Source organism: Mesoplodon densirostris, chromosome 18, assembly GCF_025265405.1.
Source record: "Mesoplodon densirostris isolate mMesDen1 chromosome 18, mMesDen1 primary haplotype, whole genome shotgun sequence".
NCBI lineage: Eukaryota > Metazoa > Chordata > Mammalia > Artiodactyla > Ziphiidae > Mesoplodon > Mesoplodon densirostris.
Window position 1 is genome coordinate 4288207 of NC_082678.1, and position 18000 is coordinate 4306206.

At 60.0% G+C, this 18000-nt stretch overlaps 1 protein-coding gene across 1 annotated transcript in view; it reads right to left on the reverse strand.

Moving 5' to 3' along the window:
- SRCIN1 (SRC kinase signaling inhibitor 1) overlaps nt 1–17579 on the reverse strand; it is a 42486-nt gene extending 24907 nt beyond the window's left edge. The window contains exons 1-6 of the mRNA XM_060081711.1: nt 17280–17579; nt 7472–7492; nt 3194–3389; nt 2357–2555; nt 1815–1908; nt 454–1307 (exon numbers count right to left, since the gene is read on the reverse strand). Coding sequence (XP_059937694.1) covers nt 454–1307; nt 1815–1908; nt 2357–2555; nt 3194–3389; nt 7472–7492; nt 17280–17561 — 1646 coding nt within the window. The 5' untranslated portion in view covers nt 17562–17579. The remainder of the gene's footprint in view (nt 1–453; nt 1308–1814; nt 1909–2356; nt 2556–3193; nt 3390–7471; nt 7493–17279) is intronic.
- Between the last annotated feature and the right edge of the window lie 421 nt (nt 17580–18000).

The window sequence follows — 18000 nt, forward strand, 5'->3', positions numbered from 1 at the left end:
TCCCAGCTCGGAGGCTACCTAAAGAAATGTGCCTCTCTCCCCATCCCCACTTCTTATCAGCACCCCCTCCCCAGTGGACTTCAGCCGGCCCTGTGCTGGACAGCTCTCATGGCGGCACATTCTGTGTCTGAGCAGGAAAAGCACTAAATAAAGAGTTCTACTTCAGCCTCAATTTTAGTTGGGGAAACTGAGGCTCAGGGGCCGGATGCAAACCCAGGTCTCCAGGGTCCTTGTCTGGGACCCTCTCGTCCAGCTCTCAGGCCTTGCAGATGAAACGTCTTTCCAGTGCCTTCCCTGCCACGGCCAAGATACTCTTGGCGACCCCTCAAGGCTACTCCGGGTCTACAAGGATTCCCGGGTCTCAGAGTCCAGGACACAATCTGCCACGGACTCTGCCGTGTCCCCTCTCCCCACCCCACCCGCGCAGCCCCGGGCCTCGCCAGCGTCCCTCACCTGGTCTCCGTGTCCTTGGCTGGCACAGGCGGCCCGAACCCAACGAGCGGGCGCTCCCCAGGCCCGGGGAAGAGCTCGGGAGGGGGGGCTCCAGCCGTCGAGGAGCCCCCGGTGCTGCGGGTCTTGCCTCCGGGGCTCTCGGCGAAGACCGACGAGGAGCCCGAGTCCTTGCGGAAGGACTGGCGCACCGGCGAGCCGCGGCTGGGCGGCCCCGAGTAGGGGCTATGCGGCGGCGGGGGGCCCCCGGGGGGCGCAGCCACGTCGCCCAGCTTCTGCGGTGACGAGGGCGGCAGGCGGAAGCCGTAGCCGTCGCCGTAGAGCGGGCCGCCTCCGGCCGCCGCCTTGTACAGCGAGTCCTCCAGGTCGGACTGCAGCGCGGCGGCCGAGTAAGTGCTGAGTGAGCGCACCGAGCCGCGCTTGTACAGGCCACCGGCGCCCGGGTAGGCGAATGGGTCGCCGGCGGCCGCGGCCAGGCTCAGGCGGCCCTCGTGGAGCAGCCCGTAGGGGTCCGCGTAGAGGCCCTCGCCCTTCACCAGCACCATGCCCCCCGCCTTGCCCGCCAGGTCCTCATCCGGCTTCACGTCGCGCCGCTCCAGGATGGCGCTGGGGCTCGGGCTAACGCCCGGGGCGGCGGGGGCGCTTCCCAGCCGCTCGGCTGCGTGGTGCACGGGGCTGCCGGCGTAGGAGGGTGGGCGCCCCCCGGCGTACGATAGGCGCGAGCGCGACGGCGAGCCCGGCGGCAGCCCCGACGGTAGCCCCGGCGGCGGCGAACCGGAGGCCAGGTGCGGCGCCGGCGACAGGTTGTTGAGGCGCCGCGTGGGCGACGACTCCCGCGACGCATACACCATCTCTCTCTGTGCAGAAGACAGCCCCCGAACCCCACAGGGCTGGTCACAAAGGGGGATCCCTTGCTTCTTACTTGAGGAGCCAGCAGCTCCCCCCTGACGCCTAGGAAGTCCCTTCTGTTCTCTGCCTTCCCACCCTCCTGCTGCATCTTGGGCCCCTTTCCCTTCAGGGCTCCCAGCACGGAGGAAGAAGTGGTGGAGGGAGAGGCACCAGAGGAGCGACCCCCAGCCCACCCTACGGTGGGGGACGGGAAGCGAAAAGGTAAGGGGTGGTTCCTGAGAGAGGTCTCCTAGAATATTTAGAGGCGGCTTCGAGAAATCTGATCGGACAAGAGGGGAAAGTGGCAGATGAGGGGAAGGACTCCTCCATGACTCCACAATTAATGGAGGCCACCCTCTGCTTCAGCCTCCACATTCCCTTCTCCAAAGCTGTCCCTGGTGACAAGTGACTAGACTCTGTGCTCCTGGACCCCATCTGCCCAGACTCCCCAGTGCCCGGGGCCTCCCCAGCCATACCCGGAGGTCCCCGTTGGTGAGGTGTGAGCCAGGGAAAGCGGCGTAGAGTGGCTCCTTCCTATAGATCTTGATAATACTGCGGTCCTGGATGTCCCTGGGGGAGGGAGGGGGGCAGAGGGTCACCAACCCCCAGCCGTGTGATGAGGAGGGGAAGCTACTCCAGGCAGACGGAAGAGGGGTGGCCAAGAAGGGCCACGATCCCCAGCCCCTTCCTAACTCCTTGCCCAGTGGATCTCGTGCCTCGGGCTGCCTGCCACCAACACACACACACTCCGCAGCTTCCACCCCGTACACCTCCTCGGCCCCACGAGCCATTTTTAGGTTAGCTCAAGCCAAGGCTAATCAGCAGGGGTGGATGATTTAAAGGGAGGGGGTGGGGCCGGGATGACCGAAGAAGGGGGCGGGGCGGTAGGGCTCCGGGAGGAGAGCGGAAGGGCTGAGGTTGGGTCAGGAGGGGCCTGGGGAATGACCTGCGGCGTCGAACCCCCCTCTGAGGAGGAGTATGGGGAGGCCCACCCCATCCCCCCCGGGGCCACGCCCACCGGACGTCCTCCAACTCGTAGAAGACGTTGCGAGCCTCGTCCTTGATGAGGATGGCTGTGTTGGGCGACTTCAGCATGCCCATGGTGAGCTTCTGCGGGAACATGTGCGCGATGAGTGCGTGCAGCGTGTCCAGGCTGCTGACCTCGTGCGTGATGTGCACGCGCCGAGTCTCCTCCCCGAACTGCAGGAACAGCACCCCTGCGAAGGAGACGCCGCCCTCGCGGTCAGGGCCGCTATCAACGCCACGCCGGCGGCCCGGGGAGCCTTGGGGAGCCGCGCTCGTCCCGCAGAGGCAGGGTCTGAGGCCGGATGCCGCCCCGGAGTGCAGGTGCACCCAGGCACTCCTCATGCTGCCGGCCCCTTAAGGCACCTCCTCGCCCCCAGGCAGGTTGGAGTCTGGACGAGGAAATGGAATTGGGGGCAGGAGCAGGTGGGGCAGAAACAGAGTGAGTGGTTGCTTTGGGGGAGAGAGGTGAGAAGGGAGGGGATGAAGGCAAAGGGGGGGCTACTGAAGGGGGTGAGAGAGAAGCCTAAGGGAGAGAGGAGGCTTGAAGAGACAGGGACAGGGCAGGGGGTGCTGAGGGAGAGAGAAGTGAGGGAAGAGAGAAGGGGAGGAAAGTTGGGAAGGGAGCCGCAGAGGAGGGAGAGGCCCTGTGGGGAGGAGATTGCTGGGGGGATGGGGTGGGGGGGAAGATGGGTATGGGGGAAGGGAGCCAGAGGCTTACTAGAAAGATGGTTGAGGAGAGAGGGAGTGATAAAGGGGATGGAGAGGGTTCCAGGGTGAGAAGAGAAGAGGGAGGAGCCAGTAGCCTGGAGGGAAGATGGACAAGCAGTACCTGGGGAGCGCAGCTTGGTCTGGCTGGTTGAGCGGGAGAGGGGCAGGCTCTGTCGGAAGCGGTTCATCCTACTGAAGCCCAGGGGCAGCTCCGCCTCCGACATGGTCTCCAGTGACTCAGCCGAGGCGTAGGACAGCTTGGCCGCCTGGTCTGCCAGCCCAGGCTGGGCTCCCTGAGTGTGGCGCGAGCTGCGGGTCTGCAGGGGCAGGGCGGGGCAAGAGGAACCAGGAATGACCCCTTCACTCTGCCCACTGCCCCCATCCAGGCCCAGGGAGCCCCAGCCAGCCAGCCAGTGAGAAACACACACACACACACACACACACACACACACACACCCCACACACACACCCCCCGGAGGGTCTCCTGGATTCCAGACTCGCTGTGTGGCTGCAGGAGAGTTCCCCAACCTCTTGGGGCCTTGGCCTCCCCGGGACACCCAGCAGGTAAGGAGTGGGCAAAGGACTCAGGCACCCTGGGAAGCCAGACAAGAAACCATCTGAGCAGGAGCCACGGGCACGCCTGCTATTTTAAGCTTCCAAAGGACAACAACAACAAATTTGTCACCGAGGTGAGCTGCAGAATCGTTGAGCAAATTGGGGCATTAGTTCCAGACATTAATTAAGCGGCGGATTCTCGAGCGATGAACTTATCGTTCGTGCAGTTCAGAGGGTTGGGGTGGGGGTGGGAAGCAGGGAGAAAGCAGAGAGCTAGGGACCCCAGGATCCCAGCTCTGGGAGGTATGGGCCCTCACAGAGCTGGGAACAATGTCCTGGACTTAGAGTGACTGGGAGAGCCACCCCAAACCTCCCAAAGCCAGGTGGACCCCAGTTTCACACAGACTACCTGCCTAGTACATGCAGTGCACATGCTCAGCCCACACGAGCACATGGCATAAGTCCCAGGCCTCAGCCCCTCCCTGCATGGCACATGCTGCCACACAGCCAACCTGCCTGGCTGGCCTCCCAGAAAAGCCTCCTCCAGTACCAACATAGCAGCCCCTTGCCCTGAAGCCACAGCTGAGGGTGATATCTGGCTGGGGCTAGGGAAGGCTGTCACCCAGTCACCATTCCCTGCCCCAGGGACAGCTCGATTACTGTCTCCTTGGGAGAGGGGACGCCCTGATTTCAATTGCACTTCAAGAGCCTACTTCGGGCTGAAAGCTGGGGCTGTCACTCAGGGCCCCAGCCCCTCCCCTCAAACCTGGTTGCTGTCAGAAACCCATCTATTTAAGGGAGAAAGATACTGAATCAGATCTACATCATTCCCTGTTATGTAACATTATATATATATTAGATGTATCACACATATACATGTTATCAAGAAAAAAATCATGTTGCCCAATTGTATTTTTCTATAAAATAAATTGCCTGTCTTCAACAGCAACAAGTCATTCGAAACAATTAACATTGGTTATCTTGGGCTTGAGACAAGAGCATTCCCTTTCCACTTGATACATTTCTCCGCCGGGTGAACTTCACACAATCAGAATGTATCATTTTTATAATTTTTTAAAAAACAGTAAAAGTATCTCTAAAAAGGAAGTATTTATTCTCCTCCTCAGCTCCCTCCATCCCCAAGTCCTGATTAACCCCTAATTAATCTCCATCTTCATATTAACTCAATTTAATGTTCCAGTCGGATTAGCAGTCTCGAAAAGAGAGAGCATTTCCTCTGATGGACAGTGTGCCCAGCTGTCCCCAAAGTGTCCTCAAGGGCTAGGAGATATAGCAGGTCAGATTTGGGGACATTAGCAGGCATCCAGCCTCAAGCACAATGCCTTGACCAGCGGGTGGGCATGGTTCTGGGGAGGAGGGAGGCAGTGTAGCAACTGGACCCACTGGGGGAATGCCTGTGCCCAGACTTTGGACCCTGCAGCTCAGTTCTAGGCTGATCACCAGTGCCGGCCTACGCCCTTCTCTCTTCCCAGTGTGGGGAACCAGGCCTGGTCTGGTGGTCATGAGGTTGCCAGGCAACTGGAAGGTCAGTGGTTGCCAGGCTAGTATGGATGAGGGGCTACAGAATTCAGGCAAAATGAGGCAGCTAGCAGGGATGAAGAGTAGCGGGTGGCCACAGTGCCTGGGGGGCACAAGTGAGTTGCCAGTAAGAAGATGGAACAGGGGCCAGAATGAAGGAGGGGCAGGGATCCTAGGGACTGAGAAGGCAGCTCAGGGAACCTTGCGAGAAGAGATGCCCACATTCCCTGCCCCACCAGTTCCTGTCTCCATCCTGGCCTCCTGGGCACCTTTCCATTCTCACAGCCTTTGTAGAAAACCCTCTTGAGAAGAGAGAAAGCCCATTAGCATGTCTCTCCAGCCCTGGGCTGGGACAACAGAGCAGAAAAAAAAGTGAGACATCCAGAAGGACTTCCTGACTAGAGGGAGGTGGCAGGAGAACAAAACAGTCATTTAAGCGGAGCTTCTCCAAAGATGGGAAGCAGTGAGCACCGGTCCCCGGAGATGCTCCAGTGAGGAACCGATGACTCCTGGTCAGAGATCAGGCAGATGGAACTGAGTGGGGCAGTCCGACTAGGATCAGAGATTCCCAAAAGCTGTCCACAGGCTAGGACAGAATCACTTGGGAGCTTTTAAAAACACTCTTTCCAGTGCCCCACATTCACTAAATCTGAATCTCTGGGGCTTGGAGCCTGGGGTTCAAGGATTTTGACAAGTTCCCAAGGTGACTCTGAGTTGGGAATCAAGTCGGTATCCAGGATGCTAATAGCTAATGAGGTTAAGGCTCACCATGAGCCAGGCACTGTGCTTAAGACATGCAGTCTCGGGCTTCCCTGGTGGCGCAGTGGTTGCGAGTCCGCCTGCTGATGCAGGGGACACGGGTTCGTGCCCCGGTCCGGGAAGATCTCACATGCTGCGGAGCGGCTGGGCCCGTGAGCCATGGCCGCTGAGCCTGCGCATGCGGAGGCTGTGCTCCGCAACGGGAGAGGCCACAACAGTGAAAGGCCTGCGTACGGCAAAAAAAAAAAAAAAAAGACATGCAGTCTCGTGTTTCTTCTACCTTTACAACAACTCTATGATGTAGATACTGTTCCATTTTATGGAGGAGAAACCAAGGCTCAGAGAATTATGTAACTCGCCCCAGGTCACCCAGCTAGTTAGTAGCAGACTGGAATTCACCACCAGGCAGCCTGGCCCTTGGCCCCGTGCATTGAACCACTACACTCTACTGCTTCCTCCAAAAAGGCTATATGCCTGATGCCACGACTCTACAATTCCGTGATTCTCTGATTCAAGAACTTTTCTCTAGGAGGATGCATGCAAACAAGATGCTTGGAGCAAGATGACACTGGGGGGTGGGCTTCCCTGGTGGCGCAGTGGTTGAGAGTCCTCCTGCCGATGCAGGGGACATGGGTTTGTGCCCCGGTCTGGGAAGATCCCACATGCCGCGGAGCAGCTGGGCCCGTGAGCCATGGCCGCTGAGCCTGCACGTCCAGAACCTGTGGTCCGCAAAGGGAGAGGCCACAGCAGTGAGAGGCCCGCGTACCACAAAAAAAAAAAAGATGACACTGGGGGAGTCTGGAATGTATACCTCCCACCCCCTATCATGATGCCCAGGATTTGAGGGACCGGAGACTCCAGGACGCAAGCAGCAGTCTAACTCAGTTCGGTTCTGAGCCTGGTGCCAGAGAAGAGGAGGTCCAGGAGCGTGCTCCCTTGGGGGTCAACAGGATGCCCTTGGAGGGGACAGACATCTCTCCAGCTGTGGATGGTCCAAACTCTCCAGAGGAGGCAGGAAGACACCATCCCTGAGCCCAGCCCTCCACTTGGGCAACGGGTTTGGGGGTCTAAGTCTGTGAGTCTCTTGCCTGGCACTGGCCAGCTCCCCATAGTGGAAAGTAAGAAAGGGATGAGGGGCCCATTATAGTCACAGGGCCTCCCTGGAAGATGAAGTCTGAGTTCAGAGAACAAGGCCCTCAATAAGATCACGGGGTCCACTTCCCTCCCCTGGAGCCAGCAGCCCCTCCAGGCCGGGGAAGATGCCTCTCTCATTCCCAAATGCTCTTTACGTCCTGGGGAAGCCTGAGCATCCCCAGCCCAGATACCCAGCAGGGGTGGCACAAACTCCCACACTGGATCCACAAGCCCCTGGCAGGCGAACCCAGGCTCTCTCAAAGCAGCAGACCCAGCCTGCAGTCCCAAGACCCACCACCCACACCAGACGGTCCCTTGCAGATGCACAACTTTGTGCAAAGCATGTGCAGGGAGGGGCAGGGGCGGGAGAGCACATGCGGTTGTCACGGACGCAGAAGCACCACACACTGACCTTGAAACTCCAGTAGTTTGGCTGCTGATGGAAATAAGAGAAGAGATGGTTATGCGGGGGCGCTGGGAGGAGAGAGTAGGGCCAGGGGCAGGTTAGAGACCCTTGGCGCTCAGCACTCAGCCCTGGGACGTGGGCCCTCCACCCTCCCAGGAACAGGAAGGAAGCCATGCCTGGTACATCCCATTCTCTACGGAGGCCCGGGATGGCCCTGAGCGGGCTCCAGGCCTGCTGCTGGGGGAGGGGAGAACCATCATTCCAGACGTTTATAAGCCACGTAACCTAGTCACAGTTAACTGTCCTCAGAGAGTTACAGGCAGGAAAAGACGCAGATGACCATGATACAGGGAACACGTGAGACACTGGCGGAGCTGAATTGGAGCTGCAGGGTCAGAGAAATGCATCTGGTTGTGGCCGGCCAGGGAGAACTTCCCGGAAGAGGTGGCATTTTTGGTGGGTCTTTAAAAAATGAGCAGCCGGAGGTTGGGAGGAAGGGCCTGCTGAGCAGAGGGCCTGGGGAGGCATGTGCAGGGTGTGTTGAGGGAACAGTTCAGTTTGGCTGGGGCGCAGGGCCTGGGAAAGTAACAGGTTAGGCTGCGAAGAAGGGCCTGGGGCCAGAGGAGCGCCCTTAAATGCCAAGCGAAAGAACTGAGACTTAACTGGGTGGACAAGCAGAAAGCATTTGCGTGAAACTGAGTGGGATGGGACTGGACCCCAGGAGGGCTGATGCGGCAGGGAGTGGAAGAGGGAGGCAGGGGGCCAAGCCCAGGGCAGGGAGGCCTGTGTAACATGATGGACCTGGGTTACAGGGAAAGTGGACAGATGCCCATCACCCCACCACACTGGGCAATGGATGGGGAGCCATGGACAGCAAGGGAGTGTCGGCAGTGTTCTGTGGTTGAACAGATGAGAGGGGAGGGCTCCTTGTTCCCCTAGAATGGAGGCCTCAGGTCCCTCCTCATTCACAATAACCTACAGTCACCCTGCCTTCCCTGGAGACCAGAAGGCCCCTCCAGATGGCTAAGGACAAGGGAGGAGTGGCCTGGAGGCCGGATTGGTTCTTGGCAAAGCTGAGGGCACCCTGCTGACCGGTGCCAGCCTCAGCAGGAAGACAGAGGCAGCAGATGGCCTGGCCCTGGGGTGCCTGGCACCAGCAAACAAGATACCCTAGGCCTCAGAGCCACTGGCAGAGGAGAGTGACACCAAGGGTCCCTGATGGGGGGAGGACACCACGGCGGGGTGTCCTGTGCCGCCTGAATACTTTAGTGGCGGAAAGGAGTTGGAGAGGGCCCCTGCTGGGGTGGAGGCTTCGGATCTTTAGGGTGGGGGTGATGCCAGGCTAGGGCTAGGATGAAGAGGTTTACTCACCAGGACCATCCCCTCTGGGCCACAGTCCCCTCCTCTCCCCCCAGCATTTGCTCCAAGAGATGCAAAAAATAGTCACATGCCAGGCAGAGGAAGGGGACGGCAAAGTCTGTGCCCTAGCCAGTGCCTGGAACTACCTAGGGACACATGCCACCCCCTGGGTGTCAGGGGATGCCCACAGGTGCTGAGGGGAGGGGAGGTGGGGGACTGGAGTATCAGGCTCTAGCCACAGCTGCCTGTGGCCTTGGGGAGGGGAAGGAGAGCAGAGGGAGTGGACATGTGATGGCAGGGGGTGGGGGGCAGGGCAGGCAGAGCCAGGCAGAGGGCAGGGGAAGGTTTATGATGAGAGTCATGTCTGCAGCCCCAGTGGTGATGGACGGCTCTGCAGAGAAGGCCGCTGTCCCTCATCCACCACCACCATCACACCGTGTACACACAGGCCACCCACAGCGCCCTGCAAGGCCCCACACGGAGAGCTGCGTACCGACGTGCAGACATCCTCCAATAATGACATCGCCACAAACACACCCAGAGCAACAAAGACACGCCCACAAAGGGACACAAACACTTGGAGAAAAGCCCTCCATGGTCAGAAACAACCCCAGAAACAGAAACTCAGAGACAGAGCTATTCATACGTGGACCAACCCCATTCATACAAAACATGCACCCCGGGCCGCCCAGGACACTGACCTGTTCACACACACTCCCACAGGCAGAATCACAGAGGCCCCCCTGGCCCCTAGGGAGTCACACAAACAGAGACATGATGGATACCCATTCACACATATGTACACACATACACGCACACCAGCTGCAGAGACACACAAAGCAGCAGACACACATACAAAGAGAAGTCTCACCCCTCCTTCCCCCCACTAGCCAGGTCATGGTGCCTCTGGCCACCTCGGTCACTGTACCATGCCTGTGATGTCAGACATCATGTGGCAGGTAGGTGAACTCCTGATTCAAGAGCAGAAGATGCCCCACCCACCCCCACCCCCCGCCCCAAATGTCAACACATCGGACTCAGCATGTGCAGACAGCTGGGGCCCACCTCATGTCTCTGGGAGGGGGACAGGGATGGGGCCTGGTTACAGCCACACTAGCTAGGCCCTCAACCTGCGCCTGCCTCAGGCAACGCTGGGCACATCCACGGGGCAGCCAGACCTGGAAAGGAGGGATCAGTAGCTGGGGCCAGGGGAGAGGACTGGGTGGCATCAGTGCCACAGAACAGGCCAGCCAAGCCCCACTAGAGGGTAAAGATGGAAGAGATGCTGTTTTTGTGCTTGGTGAACTCGGAGTGAGGCTGAGATCAGAGTCCTGGGACTTTGGGCGCTGGCTGGTCGAGTACACAGAATCCTGCCCCTCCGTCACCTCGGAAAGTGGGAAGGATGATCCTCCTTCACGTTGGCCCCACCAGAGTCTCCTGGCAACTCAGTGTCCTTGGAGGGGAAAAACCATAGCAGGGAGAGGTCCTCAGGGATGCCATCTATCCCCCGTCTCTGTCTCTTTCCAGGGTGTTAAACCCACGGGACAGCCTTGGGTGCCTAAGAGCAGAGGGCCCCTCTGTTTGCTAAGGTAGGACGCTCCTCCTCCAATCTCCAGCACCCTTTACCCCTCACCCTCTTCCTGGGTGTCTGTTCCTCCCGTCCTGCCCCACACAGTGCCTGGTATAGAGTAGGCTCTCAACAAATATTTGGCCGTGAATGAGTGTCAAGAAAACAGGACCAGCCACAGGTGGAAGGGGGTATCTCTGCATACTCTTGTCTGGCATCACTTTCCATCTCCTGGCACCTAGTACAGCTCAGCCTTCCATGTCTCTTCCCTGGGAATTTCCCAGCACCAGAAACCCCCGGAAGGAGGGCAGAGGGGAGGAAGGGCCCAAGAGAGGTCTGGCTCCCCAACCCAAGTGAAAACCTCCAGTATTAGGGCAAAGCTGTCTCCCTCCCCCATACTCAGAGAGGGGTGTCTCACCTTCCCAGAGGACAGTGAGACAGTGAAAAAAAGAAAGGGCTGAGTTGGAGAGGCCCTTCCAGGTAATCACTTGTAGGGAAGAGTCTTACAGGAGCTGGGGCAAAATGAGAGGTGTTCTAGGAGGGTAAGATGGAAGCCAACCCATCCACTCTGTAGGGACCAGACTTTAGAAACGCGAGACGGGGAGCTTCCTGGAGACCCAAGGAAGCAGCGCCAGGGGGTCCTCAAACTCCCTGCTGAGAAGAGGAAACAGCTTCTTCCCTCTGGGGGCTAAGGAGTTAACTCCCTCCCTCCTCCACCCTAGGCGCCCTTGGTGGGGTCTTCCCTCCCCCCTGCAGCTGGTCCTTTCTCCCCCACGCAGTGCGCTGGGAGGGCGGGGCCGTGCCCCCTGGGAGCCTTAGCCCAGCCAGCTGAGGTCCCTCCCCTCCCCTGGGCAGACGTCCTCTGTAGGCTAGGTGAGTGCGTGACCCCTCCCTGACCTCGAGCCCCGAGGACGACGACGCATCCTTCGGAGAGGGAGGGCAACCTATGGGTCGCACCCTCGCTCTAGTCCCCTGGCTCTGCGTGCACCGGCGCACACACCCACCTTTCAACTCTTGTGAACACGCGTCCACGTAAACATTCGCCTCCCCCCTCCCTTGCCCCCGCCAGGCTGGGGCTCCTTAACGCCCCCCGAGGGCGCCAGCCTCCCACCGCGACGCACGTGCACTACTCCGGCCCTCTCCCCTGTGTGCCCGTCGACACGGTCACCTCCCACCCCTTCCCAATGCAGTGTGTGTGTGTTGGGGAGGGGGGGTTGCGGCGGGACCCGCGCTGAGCGGGGGGCAAGGGCGCACCCCGGAAAGGTCATGACTTTCTGAGGCTGGGGGAGGGGGCGCCAGCCGCATTTCGGGGTGGGGGCCGGTCCCCTGCGGAAGGCTGAGAACGAGATGGGGGAGGGGAGGGGGCGTTTCTCAGGGATCCGGAACCGCAACGGCCTGCGAGCCCCCCACCCCCAGACCGCCCCTCGGAGTCGTGGGAAGGGTCCCCATCTCCGTGCCCCCGCCCCGCGGAACCCGAGGCGGCTACCCCGGCCCCCGCAGCCGCTCCCCCTTACCTGCGGCCACAGGTGTATACGCGGGGTTCTCAGCCCCAGGTCGCGCGTCGGGCGGGGGAGGGAGGGCAGCCCCCTACTCCCACCCGCCCGGGCTCTCCCCTCCCCCGGCCGCCTCCGCAGCCCCCGCCGCCGGTGCCCTTTGCTGCAATGAGAGAGGCGCCGCCGCCGCCGCCGAGCCGGCCCGGGCCCCGGTCGCCCCGGTAACCGCGACTCCACCTGGCGCGGCACGGCGCGCCGCCGTGCACATCCTCTCTCTGGCCCCCTCCCCGGCGCGGCCCCGCCGGCGCAGCCCCGCCAAGGAACGGCGGAGGCTGGTGGCTGCGTCGCCGCGGTCACCCGATACGCCGGCCCGCCGCCCGGGACTCGGGTTGCAGCAGGAGGGAGGGAGGTTAGACAGCCTAGTGGAAGCGGGGGGAAGGGCTGTGGCTTGGAGTCTGGCCTCCGGTGCCCTCTCAGGGTCTTCTTCAGGCCCCAACCCCCAACGGTCTGGCCTAGTGTGTGTGTGGCGGGGAAGGACAGTGGCCTGCCTCCCGACTGGCCACTCTCTGAGCTTAGTCTCTCCCTACCTGGGTCTCGGCTGTGCACCATTTCCGTTCTAGCTCTCCCGTGACTCAATTCCCAGCCAAGTCTGGGAGGCCTAGGACGCCTAAATTTCCTCCGTGGCCTCTGATCCTGCTCTGCTGTGTGACTCGCATTTGCTGAACATCTCTGGTCCTGCACTTTACAAAAAGGAGCCTCGTACCCAGCCATGGGGAATAGGAAGTGTGATAAGCACTAAGTATAAAGTGATGACAAGATCCTGGGCACAGCCACTTCTCTCTGTCTGTACTTCAAAGCCCTGGGGTGAAGGTCCCTTCAAGCTCTCCTCTTTCCTCCATCAGAGGAGATTCCAGATGTGGACAGGCCTGGGACCTCATAACCTGGGACCTCAGAGCTCACCAAGTCCAGCCTCACTTCCCTCCATCACCCCAACTCGAGAAGCTCCATCTGCTCTATCCAGGGAGCGCACGCGTCCTCTGCCTCATCACCATCCCTGTCCTAGCCCCACTTTGACCTCCACCGCACATGTGGCCACTCAAGATGAGTCCATCCCACTTGCCATCTAGCCTTGGGGACAGACACATCTCTGTTCCCTAAGTTCCATCAGTACAGGGCCAAGAGCTGGGAAAGGAAGTGGGCTGGGTGCCCTGTGAGTGATGCCAAGCATGCCAATCTCTTGCTGGACTTGAGTTACACACAGCTAAAAGTACCCTGCTCTGGAGCCTTGTTTTTTCCTAGACTGTCACATTTTTCCTTCTCCTAATTCTTCTTGAAAAAGTCAAGGCTTGCTGCCCCTCTCCAGGGGGAGCAGGGTATGCAAGGAAGTGAAGATGGCACCCATGCGACTCACTGGATTCTCTGCCACTACACCTCCTCTGCCACCCTCAAGTCAAGGCCCCCTCAGGGCTGCCCCTGACCTGCTGTAACTCTGACTCCCTGGCCCCTCCTCCCCTCTGGGGCTTCAGATGACTGTTTTTCTCCCACAGCAATGTCCAGGCCTGAGCTGGGAGCCTGAGCCCTTAGGATCCTGTCCCAGGGTGCCCCTGTCCATCTTCCCATCAGGGAAACTGAGGCATATGAAGAATCAGGAAATCAGTTCAGAACAAATGGCTAGAGGCCAAGGTCCTCTTCACATTTTGAAACTAAGCAGTGGACATAGCAAGAAGTGTGGGAGAGAGATATCATGGAGAACTTCCTGCTGGTGAGACATCAGGGGAAGGTTGGGTCTGCTCAGAGATGGAGGATAGGGTGGGGATAGAGGGACGAGATGATCCACAGTGGGGGTGGGACTTGGGTACAGGGCACAAGAGATTCCTGAAAACCAGTGGGGTGAGGGGAGCGGTACCCCTGTTTAAGGAGAGAAGGACTTTTTTAAAAAAGGTTTTTTTAACCTGACTATTCCCCCTCAAAACAATTCCCTCCCCAAAGCCAAACTTTGGCACAGGTTTGGGGAGCTATAGCAGTGGGAATTAGACTATCACGGGGAGAGGACGGGGCACAGGAGCCTCCTGAGAATGCGGGCTCCTACGTAAGAGAAAGGGATGCACAATTAAAATCCTGGAAATCCCCCCTCCAAAAACTATCCTCCCCAAAGCCCAAGTCTGCCATGGGTTTGGGGGGTGGGGTGGAGGCGGGTGACTCACCTGGGCCGGCTGGCCAGCCCCGGAGGGGGCGGAGTCGCCATGGAGGTGGGAGCAGAGGGAGCTGAGGAGGCACACGGGGTCCACGGTCCAGCCGCCGACCTGTGTGTGCGAAGCGGGGGACACCCCATTAGGGGGAGCGGGCAGGAGCCGCTGGGGGGCTGTGACGGGGTGGGGAGGGCATTCCTGGGGCAAGTCTGGCACAGAGCTCACTCCACAGGGGGACCCTGAGGCACTGGCTAGTCCCTTACGAGGCTGGGTCTCTATGCGGGGCCCTGGGCCTGTTGCCGGGTCTTTCTCTCCAGTCAGGCTGGGGGCTCTTTGAGCCCAGGGCAAGGCCTTCCCCAACGGATACTGCTGAAGTCCTTGCCTTCAATTCTTGACCGCCTCTCTGGACACTCTGCAAGGGGGCTGTCCCTCGCCTGACCTTTCTTCCAGCTCTTCACTGCCCCCTCCTCGAAGCTGTCGGGAACCATTCCCCAGGGGGCTTCAGCCCAGTGTGCCTCTGTCCTGACAGCACCGCTTTCCTCCCCGCCATCTCCCACACCACACCTAAGGCTCGAAACCCATCCCCTCCTGATTCCTCCAGGCCCTCAACATCCTCAAAGTCATCGTCTCTCATTAGGTCACCCCACTAACGTACTGAGCCAGAGCTAGGCTTAGGCACCGAGCGTTCAATGTAAGTGAAACAGCCGTGGATACTACTCACTTACTCCCCAAGGCAGGGAATGAATGAGTGAATGAATAAAGGAATGAATTTGTGAGTGAGCGGCCGTGCTTTGACTCACTTACTGAGCACCTACTCTGTGCCAGCGAATGTCCCAGACACATAGGAGGCCCTCAAACATGCCCACATGCTCCCCTACAGGCCCGCTGCCCCTTGAGGGCGCCATGCCGGCTGTCTTCATATTTTTCTGGCCAAACCTCCCCAGACAGATCTGCAGCCCAGGGGTCCCGTTCCCTCACCACCTCCAACCTCCTCGACCCCTGACACTGGCCGTTACCTCACCACAGCACGAGAAAGGAGCTCTTGATACCCTCCAGTCCCACAGATCCTGGCCGGTCCCAATGGCTGTTTCTCTCTCCCATCCCTCCAGGCTTCAGAAGTGCAGGGGGCCCTCCTGCTGGGCCTTTGTCCTCTTCCTCAGGGAGGCAGGACATTTCTGGTTCCCCCTCCCCATCTGTCATGGGCCCTCTCCCTTCTCAGACTCCATTCTGCCTTGGTGACCAGGCTTACCCTGGGTCCCACTTCCATTTCTGCCCACATCGTGCTCAAGCTCCCTTCTGAAGCTGTGGTCCCTTCAGAGTCTTGAGTTGTGTATTCAGTGCCTAATAGACTTCTGCGGGAAACCCCTACCCCCTCCTCAAACTCATCTCCCCTATTCCTGTCCCCCACTCCCCCAAACGTTTCCCTCCCATCCCTCTTATTTCCCCCCAAGGCACCAACATGTCCCTGTCACCCAGGTTTTTCTGTCTTTGCCTCCTGGATCCAGGCAGCAAACAAGCCTTGTTCATCTTCCCTCCAACCCCACTCCCACCCCATCCCTTTCCCTTCATCCTCCCCGACACACTCTCTTCCTCCTCTCCTTTCCCTGCCTCCAGCCACTCCCTCTTGTCCCCTCCTATTCACCATCCAAAAACAGCCACGCCCCCCCAGTCACCACCATCTGGCCCCCACACCTCTCACTGCCTCCCACCCCGAGCCCTCTGCATCAGCCAGTTGGACCTCTATGCCAGTCCTCAAACCAGCACGGACCTATGCTCACCTCCCATCTCCCTACCTCCTAAAACAGCGTTCTCCTCCTCTAGGACTATTCAGACCCTCTTCATCCTTCTAAGCCTAGTTTAGGTACCTCCTCCTCCAGGAAGCCTTCCCTGACCAGGCCAGTCGACCTGATCTCCCCTACTCCAAACCCTCTTCCAACTGACTGTGCCCCTTATACTTAAGTTTAACCATCCTTTCGCCCCCATCTCGATCACAAAGGTCCCTGTCCCCTCCCCTTAAGCCAGAGCACACAGAAGGAATCCACTGAGAGGGACCCCTGAGGGGAGGGCCAGATCTCCTTCTGCAACTCTCCCTTATTTTAGTTGGAACTCTGCTCCCGGGAGGACTCCGGACAGAACTGGAGGTGACCTCAGGGGCAGATAAGGTACCAGAAATGCACCAACGTGTCCTTGTTCCCTACAGTGAGGACGGGGATGGGCACACTCTCCCCCCTCCCCAGCCACACCCCGCAGTACTTGGAAAGGGAGACAGCCAGGCGGGTGCGAGAGCAGGGACGGATACCCCAAGGCTCGATTGAACGGATGCTGATGGGATGAACCCCCCTCCCCTCAGCCCTTTCTCCCAGAGTGGACAACGCCTGGGTCTCAACGGTCAACGGTCAACGTGCTGCAGCTGTCAAGGCCCCTACCAAGGTGGGCCTGTAAGTAGAAGGCCAATCCCAAGAAAGAACTTTCCTACGGACGAGAAGGGCATACTTGGATGCAGAGATGCCTCCAGGAACCCAAGGAGAGCTTTACAAAGGAAGCTTCGCACCCCATAAAGAAGGAGACAGGTCCTGGACCAGAGGCAGGAGCCCTGACTCCCGTCTAAGCCCTACTGATAACAGGAGAGAAACCAAGGCACAGAGAGGGGAGTCCTCTAGCTCAAAGTCACACAGCGAGTCTTGGGGGGAAGGAACGGGGTCGGGGAGGAGGGAGGAGGTAAAAGGCCCCAGAAATTCTGGGCTCTGTTCCTGCAGGGCTGGGGCACAGGAGACCCAGCCTTCTGAAGCCCCCAAGGCCTGACCTTCCCTTAGGGGCCATATCACAGAGGTGCCGACCCCAAGGTCTCAACTCCACCGCTGGATGGCCCCTCAGACTCAGAACACTCAGTCCACGACGAGGCTGTCCCTCTCCCTCCCCACTGCGCTCTCGTCTCTCCAAGACAGTCCTCCTCTGCTCAGCCCAACGGCCTGATTAGAGGCTGGGCTCTCTCTGTCCAGTCCCATGCTCCAAATTCCAGCGCTGCAGGCAGAGGTCTGGGTGCTGAGCCCCCACCCCCTTCCTCCCCAGGCTCCAGAAAAGGCCAACCACAGCCACGGGGCATCCGCTTTCCCCCTCCGCCCCAGACGCCTGCCTCTCAGAATCCGTATGAGCCTGGGGACAGGGGAGCGCAAGTCACACCCCCTCCCCAGCCTGGCCCCACTCACCTGCTCCCGCATCCTGTCTTGCTGGCTCCGCAGGGCTAGGGCGTGCTGGGGGTACTTGCTCTTCAGGTGGTCCATGAAGGCATCGCGCTTGCGGTCCGCATCGGCCTTCTGCAGCCCGCTGAGCGCCTCCAGGCTCTGGGCCGCGATCACCGTGTGCCGCCGCTCCGACGTGTGCACCAGCCCCACGTTGGAGAAGCGCCGGCCCCCGCTGCCCCCGCCTCCGCCCCCGCCCCCCAGGGTCCGGTACTCCCGAGGGTACTCGGCATCGTCTGCAGAGAGCATGGGGGGGCTGCTCCGCTCCGGATCTGCAAGGGGGGAGAGGGGGGACGGCAGGGTCACCGTGTGCCCGGCCTGGGGCTGCCCATCTCCCACTGGGATCGCTGTGAGGAGGGGTTGGCCTAAGGGGGGCCGGCACGAGGCACCTGGGGTGAGGCAGGGGCTGCCTGCCCCCCACTAGGAACAGAAGAGGCCGCCGGGGTGGCTCCGAGGAGGGTGGGGAGCAAGGGCAGTGTCCAGCTTCCTGCCCTCTGCCGGTGGCTTGGAGGATAATGACTGTGGCTGAGGTGCTGTCCTTTGAGGCCAAGGAGGGCTTGGAAGCAGGGGTCCTGGACACCCCTCTAGCCACACATGCCCTTCCTCCTTCCTTATGCTGGGCTGCACAGGGGAGGGAAGGTGAGTTTCCTTTTAGACGCTTCCTGAAAGCTGTGGAAAGGAGCCTGCA